This window comes from Camellia sinensis, chromosome 12, assembly GCF_055761805.1.
Source record: "Camellia sinensis isolate YWXY chromosome 12, ASM5576180v1, whole genome shotgun sequence".
NCBI classification, from domain to species: domain Eukaryota; kingdom Viridiplantae; phylum Streptophyta; class Magnoliopsida; order Ericales; family Theaceae; genus Camellia; species Camellia sinensis.
The window spans coordinates 68871426-68884138 of NC_138972.1; the positions used below are offsets into that span (position 1 = coordinate 68871426).

A 12713-nucleotide genomic window follows, 5' to 3' on the forward strand; every position below is an offset into this window, starting at 1 on the left:
CGCAAACTGGAGATGTGATACAAGGACCTCATTAACCCCGACCAAGACACCTTTAAGGAGACCCATATTAATAGCTCTAGTGAGGAGGAATAGCAGTGTGCTGGGGTCAACTAGAAGGTTAATTTTGTTTAATTATGAAGCTCTTATCTTGGAATGTCAGAGGGATTGGGAAGCCTGAGAAGAGGGGAAGAATTAAAAGACTACTAAAGGAGAGGCATATTGATATTGTTTTCTTACAAGAGACAAAAAAGATTGTGGTATCTGACAATCTAGCTCGAGGGCTTTGGGGACAAAGGAAAATGGAGTTCTTGTCTGGTCTCAATGATTTTTACTTTCATAATTTGCATGTAAAAGTCTTACTATCTATATTGTTTTTATTAAAAATATGTTATTAAAATTTTGATATCCCATCCATGGCATGGGTTAACCGCTAGTAAATTATAAATTTCTTTTCACCCAATTCTCTCTCTCAGTTTATCTTTTTATTTTTTTATTATGATGATCTAATTCTCCCTCTCTTAAACTCTTTCTTTATTTAATCCTAGAGTTGTTTTTTTTCAAACCAAAACTAAAATTGTTTTCGTGATTTCCTCTATCAATTTTTGTTTGTTTTGTTTGTTTTTCTTTTTTTTCATAATGATATATCAATTGTAATCAAGTCAACCTTACATGATTTGTGGCTTTGATTTAGTGCACAAGAAAAATATGGTTACTTGGGGCTTCACTAAAGGTGCCTTCTGTTCAAGAATTGGCCAAGGAACCACACACAACAGTGCCACCTCGGTACGTGCGTCCCCAGAGTGATCGAGCCCACTTGTCCGTAACAATATCAGTTGATAATACTACTTGCTTACCGGAAGTCCCGGTAATCAGCATGCAGAGGCTTCTTTGTGGAGATAATTTGGTGAACTCTTCAGAGCTTGAGAAACTTCACCATTCATGCAAGGGTTGGGGTTTCTTTCAGGTACCTTCTTTATCTATATGGATGAAAATATTTTAATTTTTTTTTTTAAATTTACTTGCAATATCATGACATTTGATGAAGATTAAATCTATATCGTCTTGAGCTGATCTGCTGATTCTGCAAAAGAAGAGGTGAGTCTTTAGCGACACTGGTTTGGTGTCATCTAAAGGTCCTTTGAAGATTCAAACAGTACGCTTTTTTATAGAACATAATATTTTTTTTTATCAGCAAAAAAAAAAAAAAAAAAAAGAAACTTTATTGATGATAATTAACATGAATACATATGGCCATACATCAATAAAGAGCCAAGAGCAAAAGCAAATTGAGCACCTACCTAATCCCAACTAGGTTGGCACCAAATAAGATACACAAACAAAAGCTAGCTCAGGTTGGTTGGTGAGATACCAACACAGAAGAGAGACAGAAACAGCAGCAACCAAAAAAAAAAAAAAAAAAAAAAAAAACCACCAGCAGAAACAACAGCAACAGCAACCAGCTGAAGATGCATCCTCACCTCCAGAAACAAACCATGTACTCCACCGAGCAAACACCTCCAATCAACATACCTATAGAACAGAATATATCAGCAGAGAAAAGAAACTCTAATATGGGCTAGTCAGCAATAGTGAATCGCACATAGTGGGCCATATGTACAAAACTGAGTTGAGCTCGAAGGCTCTTCTGGGCTAGTTTTTTTTTTTTTTTTTTTTTTCGTCAACACAAAAACTTTATTGATGGGAGAAAACCTTACAAGAAGGAAGAGAGACATCAATAAGGGGGGGGGGGAACATAGTGAAACCGTCCAATTTCAACTAAGTTGGCACTAAGCAGCCCACACAATCATGACAGCACCAACCAAGAATCTATTGACGAGGTACCAACAGACACACAAACAACAGAAAATCAGAGACAAAATACAACATAGCTAGCATAGCTAGCAGCCCAGATACAGACTTCATCCAACTCGGTTAGGTTGGCTCTTCTAGGCTAGTTAGTTGTATATCTATCAACATTTAATATATTGAATTTTAATTTATCAAAAATTTAATTATTTAAAATTTAATTTTTTTTGGTCATGTTATTATGAATGAATTCTAATTTATAACTTGTAAGTTTCTAACTTATTTATTTATTAATTAATTAATGAAATGAAAGAATGAAAAGAGACTAACTTTTGGTACTCGAGAAGAATATCGAACAAACATTTCATAAACAAAAATATTAGAAATTTCAAAAAAATTATCAAAAAATCTATACAATAGTCACATGAGTGTGTCACACTGATGTGATTATTATGTAGAATTTTTAGTAATTTTTTTTGGACCCTAACATTGCTCTTTTATAAAGCCAACCCATCACACAAAAGGACAAGATGGAAAAATTGAAGAACAGTGGGACAGTGAAATTTTTTCTAGTGCAATTCTAACACACATGAATGATTTGCACTAAACACACGAAGGAAGGAAATTTGCATCACCATAAAAATGCAAATATTTTTTTATTATCTCACTGATTTGCAATTTCCCTAGACAAGATTCAGACTATTGTGACGAGTCAAATGGGCCAATTTTTAGTCTATTTCCAAAATTTGAACCATTTATTTTATAGTCAAGTCAAAAAGATCATCCATAGAAAAATCCAATCAATCAAACATCGATAAGATTACATTTATTTAAAAAAAAAAAAAAAACAAGAAGCATGATTTTAATAATAAAACTTTTTTTGTTTTTTAAACAGTTAAATTCTTCTTATATTTGTATTGGATTACAATTATCCAATTTAATATAAATTCTTCACATATTTGTTGTGAATCTGGTACTATAATAAAGGGTAGATTACAAACACACTCCCTGGGGTTTATTTAAATTACAAATTACCTCCTATGATTCTAGAAATTACATTATGCCCCATAAGGTTTCTAATTTCATAACAAATAAGTCCTTTTATTAATAAATCATCAAGTTAATTAACAGTTTTTAACAATGTTAAAATTTTATTTTAATTAATAATTCAGATAATTTTATTATTGTATAGGTGAACAGTAAGAAATTTCACTTTTTCAATTAATTCTATTAAATAAAAAAAATTTGACGGAAAGATATTTGTTATTTTCCAAACTACAGGAGACAATTCGCATTTTAAGCAAATCTCAAGGGATATATTTGTAATTTACTCTATAATAAAATTGCAGGTAATAGATCATGGAGTGAGCTCTTCATTGGTAGAGAAGGTGAAATTGGAGATTCAAGATTTCTTCAATCTGCCAATAGAAGAGAAGGACAAGCTTTGGCAACAACCAGAGGATATAGAAGGATTTAAACAAGCCTTTGTTGGGTCCGAGGAACAGAAGCTTGATTGGGCTGACCTCTTTTACATGGTCACCCTTCCAACTCACTTGAGAAAACCTCATTTATTTCCCAAACTCCCTCTTCCCTTAAGGTCTCTCTCTTTCTCTCTCTCACTCACTCTCGAGTAATTATCATTTGTTTTGAAAATTTTATATTCACAGAGTGCTCAACCAATAGTAAGGACCTTACAAAGTACATGACCCTACAAACAAGAAAATGATATAAGAAAATACCATTGAGTGGGGACACGATTACGTAGTTTTCTTAACCAATATAATAATTTATGCTCTCAAATGAATCTCTCTAACTAAAAACACTTTATTTGGAAAGTAATCAAAATCTCATCAGGAAAAACAACGTATAACAGTTTCAGAAACTAAACTTTTTATCTCTAAAAGTGAAATTTTGTTATAAAAATACTTTCTATCATCGTGAATATAATCGCTAAAACATAATCTCGAAAAGTCTAAAAAAAGACTTTTAGCAATAGAATTTAAAAATATCACTAATACATGCATGACAAAATAATTTGTTCAAAAAATATTATTTTTTGAAACAAAAAATTTGATCTCAAAAAGATAATAACTCACCACTAAATATCATATTTTGTCACTAAAATTATAATAATAACACTTTTGTCAACAAAAATATTTCGTCCCTAAAATTGTTTTGTCCCTAAAGTTTTATCTCTAAAACCTTAATTTATTGTAGTGTCATCTACTGAAGACGAATCAAAAATCAAAAATATTTGACATAGTTTTGAAAAGAAATTACTAAAGATGAAAATAAATCAAGCTAAATAAGCCTAAAAAAACCGTTTTTCTCTTCTTCTCTTTCCCCGTTTTTTTGTTTTTGGGGTAAATTATCTTCTATGGATTCAAAAAGATCATTAGTAAACACTTGTCTCATACCATGCAGAGATTGCATAGAAGCATATTCAGCAGAACTTAAAAACCTTGCCATGAAATTACTTGAGTTTATGGCGAAAGCACTAAATATGAAAGGTGAAGAAATGAGGGAGTTATTTGAGGAAGGGATGCAATCCATGAGGATGAACTATTATCCTCCATGCCCACAACCGGAGCTTGTCATCGGACTGACCCCTCATTCGGATGCAGTCGGACTCACTATCCTCCTTCAGATCAATGAAATGGAAGGGTTGCAAATCAAGAAAGATGGAATGTGGATTCCTATTAAACCTCTTCCAAATGCTTTTATTGTTAACATTGGAGACATGCTAGAGGTAATATCGTTTTCCAACTATGCTTTATGAAAACGGTTAATTTCACTTTTATCTTTATATTATCTATTTCATCCTTTTAGTTTCTAGAGTTCCGGATTTCAGTTCATATAGACCTCATTTGGAAAGTTGGCTATTTTAATTGGTTTTTTTTTACTATTTTAGTTTGGCTAAAAAATGTGTGTTTGGAAAGTTGGTTGTCTTGTTTTTATAGTTGATTTGATGATTATGAGAGAAAAAAAAATGAAATAATTATGGTTTAGATGTGATATTTTTTTTATTGACTATTTTAACTTATTTTGTCTTTATTGACTATTTTAGCCTCCAACCTACTTCCCAAACACCCCCTAGTCTAATTGGACATGTCTATTTAGGTAAAAAGATAATTTCTATAATTTAGACAACATAAATTGAGAAACTCTATGTTACACACTCTCAAAATATGTATACCATATGTACATGTTATATATTTTTGTAGTATATATTATGCATTCTTGTGGTAATGATAAAGAACTTTTTTGATAAGAGATAATCTGTGTATGTAAATTTCATACACAGATTTACATAAACAGATTTAGAAAATAATGACGAGTAGAATACAAGACAGAAAATTTCAATGAAAATAATCAGAATACATGAGATTAGATAGACAATCAATGAGTACCCCATACATGCAAATACATAGACAATCAATGGATTAAGGCTTTGAAAATAATGAGAGAGAAAGGAAAAAGAGGGGGAAAGGCATCAAACCCTAAAATCAAACCCATTTGCAACATGAAACCCATAAAACTCTAGTAATGAAACCACTTCAAACAAACCCATTGCAGAAATGAACAAAAAATTAAACTAAATAGGTAGAATAAACAACCCTAGAGCAAAACCATATGGGGAAATAGAAGGGTAGTGAGAGAGAAAGAGAGAGAGAAAGAGAGAGAGAGACAGAGACTGACAGAGTAAGAGACCAAAAGGGAGTGAGAAAAAGACCGAACTTGTTAGCTGCGGTGGTGGTGCTGATTTGAGACGTACGGGGAAGACGGTGCTGAGGATGCGCGGTGGTGAGGTTTGCTGGTTATTGATCTGTGTGAGAGAGCGGTGGTGGCGGTACAGAGAGGCAAAATGTGTGAGTCAAAATGTGTGAGGCGCGAATATAAAATAACTCCCTCTAAAAAATTTCGATCTTTAGCGACTAAATGTTGTATTTGTCAGGAAATGTTAATATATAATAATATAAGGAGTTAAAAACATATACAGCGACTGAATTTTTGCTGGTTGCTAAAAAGTTTTCAATATCATATTCTGACATTTGGCGACTAAATATTATGTTGTCGGCAAAAGGTATAATACGCCGACCAAAAATAATTTGGTAGCGTAAAATATATATTATCGCCGACTAAAATTTCTTTTAGTAGCCAAATGATGGAATATTTAGCGACAAAATATTTTTTGGTCGCCAATAAACTATATTTCTCGATTAAAAAAATTTAGTAGCTACATCATTCGGTGACCAAATAATTTTAGTAGCCAAAAGTCATTGTACAACGACTAAAATTTAATTTTGTCGCCAATTACGCAATTTTTAGCGACTAAATAATATTGTAGTCGCCAATTGTTTGATAATTAGCGACTAAATTTTCTTTAGTCGTCGATAAGCAATTTTCACCGACTAAAAAGCTTTAGTAGCTAAATCTTTTACTTTTGCCGACTAATAAAATATTTGGTCGCTAATTCAATAGCTTTTGGCCTCCAATTTTTTTTTAGTTGCTAAATTCGGTTGCCAAAAGTGTTATTTCTTGTAGTGTGAATAATTTTATATTATATATAGAATAACTTTTATTTTATTTTTTAAATTCTTCAATTAGCTTTTTATATAGCATAAATATTCTTATCTAACATTTTTTACCATTATTGTTTTTTTTAAAAATCTTTTTGTTCTATTGTTCCAAACCATTCACATTCATTAAATTATCATATCTCTAAATTTTCTAATGATTCAATAGTTGTGGTGAGCGTTATGAAATATCAGATAGAAGATCATTAGCCAGTTTATCATGGCCACACACAACTAGGCAGTGGGAAATCTATTGTCATTTTGACTTCCATGGTATTTGGCAGATGGTGACAAATGGAATATACAAGAGCATAGAGCACAGAGCAACAGTTAACTCCGAGAAAGAGAGACTCTCCATCGCCACATTTCTCGGTGCAAATTTGGAACTAGATGTGGGTCCGGCTCCCAGCCTCATCACTTCTCAAACTCCTGCTATATTCCGGCGAGTTAATGTTACCGATTACTTGAAAGCTTTCCTTGCTTGTGAACTCCGGGGAAAGTCATGTATTGATGTCATGAGGATTCAAAATGAAGAAGATGACGTCCAAACCAATTCACAACTATCAACTACCTAAGCCACCTATATATGGATTGTGAAAACCTTCTATTCAAATAAATTAAAGCTTTTCGCTTAGTGATTTTTTAGTACTACTGTGTGGTGTGAAATTATCACTTAAATTTCGTTATATGAAATAACGAGGTCAACTCCTATGACAGAAATTTGATATATGTGGTGTTTGTTTCTACCTGGGCTACTGTGCCTGTTGGTTTGGTGACGGTTAGCTTTCTAGGTATTGTTAGACTAGTAATCAATTTAATATAATACTTCTCGTATATGTAATTATTTTCATATTTATTGAGAAAATAATATAATTTTTATTCAAATAAATTATGGTGTTCAACCTACTTACCTTATCATTTGGTAACAACTGATCGGCGAAATGATTGAAGGGTGCCTCTTTAGACGCGAAGCATCTCCATCGACTATGATCGGCGATCTCTAGTGATCTCCTCGGCGTTCAGCGATTCACCGATCGATGATATGCAAAGGTCAGTGGTTTGAATTTGAAGAAGATCTTGGTTAGAACTCACTAGTGGCGACTTGATCACTCTTTCAAATATTCCATCCATTATCATTCGAGTAAGGCTTTTTGCATCCTCTCTGACCCTCTGATTGAATCTGGGTATTGTGTTTTGGGGGAAGCCAAGAGTAGCTGGTCCTGTTCTACCCAGTTAAGAAGTTTTTGCACTCCACCTATTTGATAAAATGCTTCAGTGAAAATGCAATGACACAAGGAGTAAACAGAGGTTGGATTCCAATAGTGAGGCAGAGGGAAAGAGGTGGAGTTCAAGATAAGGAAGTTAAGCATGGACTATTCACTTTATTTGTGGATAATTTACCTTCAAGTATGGATGCTAAAACTCGGTCCGAACTATTCACTCAGCTTGGCATAGTTAAGGATGTTTTTATACCCTTCAAAAGAAGGACAATGTCAAACTCTAGATTTGGTTTTGTGAGATTTGATTGCCCTGTAGCAGTAGACATTGCCATCCAAAAAGCGAATGGTCTGTTGGTAGATGAAAGGGTGTTAGAAGTCAAAAAAGCTACCAATATCAAGAGCAACAAAGATGAACAGAGCAGGAGCAGACCTCATACCATCAAAAGGCCTCTTGAAACTATCAAAAACAAGGATGATGTTTCATTTATAGGCCGAAGATCATTCGCTGAAGTATTAAAAAGGGTTACACCCACTGTGGTTGAGAAAACAAGATTGATCATAAAAGCCAATGAAGAGGGTAATGGATGGCTTTATGATAGTGCAATAGTCAGGCTTAATTCTGAATACTCTACTATTAGCATTGAAAATGTCCTGAAGGAGAAAGGGTTGGATCAGGTAATGGCCAGAAAAAGGGGAGGAAGAGATATAGTATTAACCTTCAAATCTCAAGAGGAGCTGAAATCAAATATTTGCAATATCAAAGAATGGCTTAAGGATTGGAGTCGGTTTGTGGTAGAATGGAAGCCAGGATTTTATCTAGAACAAGAGAGATGTGTGTGGTTGAGGTGTTATGGCTTACCTTTAAGTCTTTGGAATAGGGACACATTCAACAACATTGGAAGCATTTGGGATACTGTTCTAAGCTTGGGTGGAGATATTTGCCAACCAAAGTCCTTCTCCCATACCAGAATCAGAGTGGCTACATCTTCTATGGAGAGTACTAACAAAATTATATTTTTGAAGTGCAAGGGTAAACTTCATCCCATTCTTGTGTGTGAAGAACATTTAGCAGAACTTAGTATCATGAAACACGATGGTCTGGAAGAGTGCAATTCCAACAAAATCTGTAGCAGTGGTGTGGAAGGAACAATTCCAAAGGAATGCTATAGGGAGAAGGAGGGAATAAGAATGATGGAGGTAAACACAGTTGTTGAGGAGTTAAAGTGTGATGGAGTTTTCAGCGGAGAAGAGGAAGCTTGTTCCAAGGAGGTAGAACAGAGGATAGGGCCTAGTGATTGTCATTTGGGAGAGGAGGTTAACACAGTTGTCAAGGAGACCATGATGGAGGAGTCAGTGCACAGTCCAAAAATTAATGTTGAGCAAGCTTTTACTCCTGGTTTCCCCAAAAGCTTTAGTGGATCTAGAGTTGGGCATGGACATGGCATCAATATTGAAGTGGATTTGGCCCAAGCACTAAGTATGAATTTAAATGGAAAGGGTTTTCTAAGCCTAAATCATTCAGGCTTAGGGAAGCAACCTGCCTCTGTCCCTAAACTCCTGCAGAATGAGAAGAAAAAAAGAAAGAAAAAGGTTCAGCTAGAGGGGTTCACCAGTTTTACTAGACTTCATGGGCATAAAGCTGCAGCAGTCAGCAAGCACAGCTCTAAGTCTATCATCTTTAGACTAGCAACAGCTGCGATAGCTCGTTCAGATCTATCTGAGGGTGTTACTAGCTTGAGCAATCTTCTCCTCAATGAAGCTAAACCCACTTTACAATTGGGTAAATCTCTTGGCATTAATTTCAATGGAAAAGAAGAGGATGTTCTAAATAAGATTATTGAGTTAGAGTTACAGGACAAAGAGAGGTCCAAATAGGAGGGATGGGTCTAAGAAGGAAGTAGGATGACAACAAGTAAGCAACATTGGAGCATGTAGTGGGTTTTATGCTTTTGTTAGATGGTCTTTGGGTGGTGGCAACAAGTTGTTAAGCTAGTTTTTTGGGTGGTAGAATCTAGTGGTTGTGGTCTTGTGAGTTAGTGATGGTTTCTCACCAACACTATGCTTGGTTTTCCTTTTTCTCCCTTTTCTTTCTCATCCTTATTGATGTATTCCCATATGTAATGTATGGTTTCATCATCAATAAAGATTTTCTTTACTGGTAAAAAAAAAAAAAAAAAAAACCTACTTACCTTATCAAACAAAATGTTGTAACTACTCATGTTGACTCTTTTTTTAATTGTATTGAAATAAGTTGACGTTTAATGAAAAATTAAAGACAAGTGTGTTTTTAAAAATAAATTATTTATTTTTTGAAAAATAAAAATGACAAAATGAAATAGTTATTATAATAAATTAAGATTTTAGAGACAAGAATTTAGGAACAAAAACACTTTTTAGTCACCATGTATTTTTGTTGCCAATAGTGTCATTTTTATATTTTTAGTAACAAAATTTAGATATTACTGATGAATTACTATCCTCTTGGGATTAAAATTTGTGTCTCAAAAAAATTATTTTTAAAACCAAATTATTTTATCCCGTTTATTTATTAGCGATATTTTCAAAGTTTTGTAGCTAAAAACTTTGTTTTTTACTTTTCGAGACGATTTTTTAACGACCATTGTTGCGACAACTAGAATTGATCCCCAAATATTTTTTGTAATAAAAAATTTTTAATCCCTAAATATCTTATATGTTGTAGTTGGCTATACTTATTAGATCGAGCTTTTTTTTCTCATACATGATATATAAATATAGCCTTACAACCACTCTAAAAAAAACCTTACAAAATAAACTTTTCAAGTTATTAAAACATGATCTGTTATGAGCTCACAAACCCAAGCATAGTGGTCACTGTTATTATATTCATATAGATATGTGAAATTTTTTTTAAAAAAACAATCAACTTGGATTAGTCAATAAGAAAATGCCAAATTTCTATTTAAATTCTGACTCCAAAACATATGGTAAATAAAAACAAAATACCTGGTAGGTGAAGGCTTGTGATTCTTTTGACTAATGGATTCCACTGCCAAAATGATTGACCATAATTGTGACAAGAAGTAAAAAATGTTACCATTATCAACTTCTATATTTCTATTGAATCTTTTTCATCTTCATTGCAAGAAAACACATACAATTAATTTAGTCAGGGAAAATCTATTGATAAACTTCACAACCAATACCACTCCACTTCAGGTAAACACATGAAAGGTAAAGTAGCTAAATCAGTTCGCAAAATACCAATCTTTGCAAAGAATGAAATGAAACCTCCTTTTTTCCCTTTTCACAAACCTCAAACAGGTAAAAGCTTAGCAAAAAACTTGTTATTGACCCTCAAACTCAGCACTAAAACCATTAGCGAAATTAGAAGCCAACAGTTGTCAAATCCTCAATTTAAGAAAGGGAACGAAAAGTATTGGTTGATGTATTTTTGCATGTCCACTGCTAATTTCATCAATAAAGTTTTTATTTGCTGTTCAAAAAAAAAAAAAGAAAAAAAAAAAGAAAGGGAACGAAAAGTCTAGAAAAAATTGTATTGTATCTATTTCCTCTATTTTCACATCATTCGAACAGAATTCAAACATATAAAAAATCAAAATAATAAACCTGATAAGATGAAGTTATTAATATATCTGCAACAGCTAAAGCTAGATATGAACAGAAATTCCTACCATAGCTTATGCCCAACCCTCCTTTATTACATAGTAGAATAGATAAAATAACAAATACATTTAAAAAAAATAAAATTGACAGTAACAAATATAAACATTTGCATCTTTACAAATAAATAAGGATCACACTTAGCATTTTCATAAATGTCAACCTAAAATGAAGGCAAAAGTAAATGAAATATAAGTTTAATTTTTTCATGTTTCCCGATCCTTTTCCTTTTCCTTTTGCTTCATAAATCCCCCCAAATTCTGTTGGAAAATTTATAAATTTATAAAGAGGTAGTTGTGAATTGAAATAGACTCCGTTTTTAATGAAAAGGTGTAACCTTTCATGGTGTCTTTTTGTTTTAAATGAAGGGTCATAACCTCCATTTGAATGAAAGGGTGCAAACCTTTCATGGTGTCTCTTTATTTTAAAGGAAGGGGCATGTCCCTTCTTCATACCTTTTCTATTCAATTTGAATAGGTGCCAACAAAGCCTATATAAAGGCAGCCCCATTCCAATTTTGAGGGTTCCGAAAATTCATTTTCCTTGCCTTCATTTTGCTCTCTTGCGTCCTTTATTCTTCATATTATTTTAGGGTAATCAAAGAGAGTATAGATCGCAGGTTTGGTTCGCTGAATAAATTTATTTGAAGTGCTTCTATAAATTTGTGAAGATCATTGTATCCTGGGAGATAGACGCCATTCAACCGTAAGCACCGTAGCGGGGCGAATCTGTCTTAAGGACAGAGTGTCACACACTCGACTTGGTCTTAATTTTTATTCGGTTCGATAAATAAATCTGGTATGTTATTTATTTATTTTGTTTGAATTTATTTCGAGTTATTTTATTTACACAGAAGATTGTTCCAACAATCTTAAGATAGATTCGAATTATTCTGTTTACAGAATTTTTCGTTTGTTTTCCTTTTTCATTTTTCGTAAATAATTTCGGAAGAAAATTATTTTCTGTGAATTTACAAAATAATATTCTGGTTGGAAAAACAAATAGTGATTATAAGCTATTTGACAGATAGTAGTAATATACTGTCTCTTTTCTTTGACAACAACTAGTAGTACGATACTGGTGTCATTAACAATTCAGAATATATTTTTGTAGAATTTTTTCAGAAATTAATTTTGGGTTTTAGAAATTATTTTCTGAGTTTTCATTAATTAAAATTTTGTTTCAGTATTTTAATTATTGAAGTGTTACTGAAATTAATTTTCTTGTGTGGAATTAATTTGGTTAAATAAAATTTTATTATATTTCCAAATTAATTGAAAAATAAAAGTTATAGTTTTTATTTCTTTTATTTTACAGAATTTAATTTCTTGTGTGGAATTAATTTGGTTAAATAACATTTTATTTTATTTCCAAATTAATTGGAAAAATAAAAGTTATAGTTTTTATTTCTTTTATTTTACAGAATTTAATTTTCTTTGTGGAATTA

At 32.6% G+C, this 12713-nt stretch overlaps 1 protein-coding gene across 1 annotated transcript; it reads left to right on the top strand.

The window, feature by feature from the left end:
* The first annotated feature begins 739 nt into the window (after positions 1-739).
* LOC114290129 (oxoglutarate-dependent flavonoid 7-O-demethylase 1) lies at positions 740-7272 on the top strand. The gene is made up of 4 exons (XM_028234020.2): positions 740-964; positions 3156-3403; positions 4231-4555; positions 6668-7272. The coding sequence occupies exons 1-4, from the start codon at positions 875-877 to the stop codon at positions 6956-6958; spliced, it is 954 nt and encodes a 317-aa protein (XP_028089821.2). The 5' UTR covers positions 740-874; the 3' UTR covers positions 6959-7272.
* The last annotated feature ends 5441 nt before the right edge of the window (positions 7273-12713 follow it).

Coding starts and splice junctions, on each gene's coding strand:
- LOC114290129 (XM_028234020.2), top strand. CDS start 875: ATGCAGAGGCTTCTTTGTGGAGATAATTTGGTGAACTCTTCAGAGCTT. Junction 965..3,155: donor AGGGTTGGGGTTTCTTTCAG/GTACCTTCTTTA, acceptor ATAAAATTGCAG/GTAATAGATCATGGAGTGAG. Junction 4,556..6,667: donor ACATTGGAGACATGCTAGAG/GTAATATCGTTT, acceptor GGTATTTGGCAG/ATGGTGACAAATGGAATATA.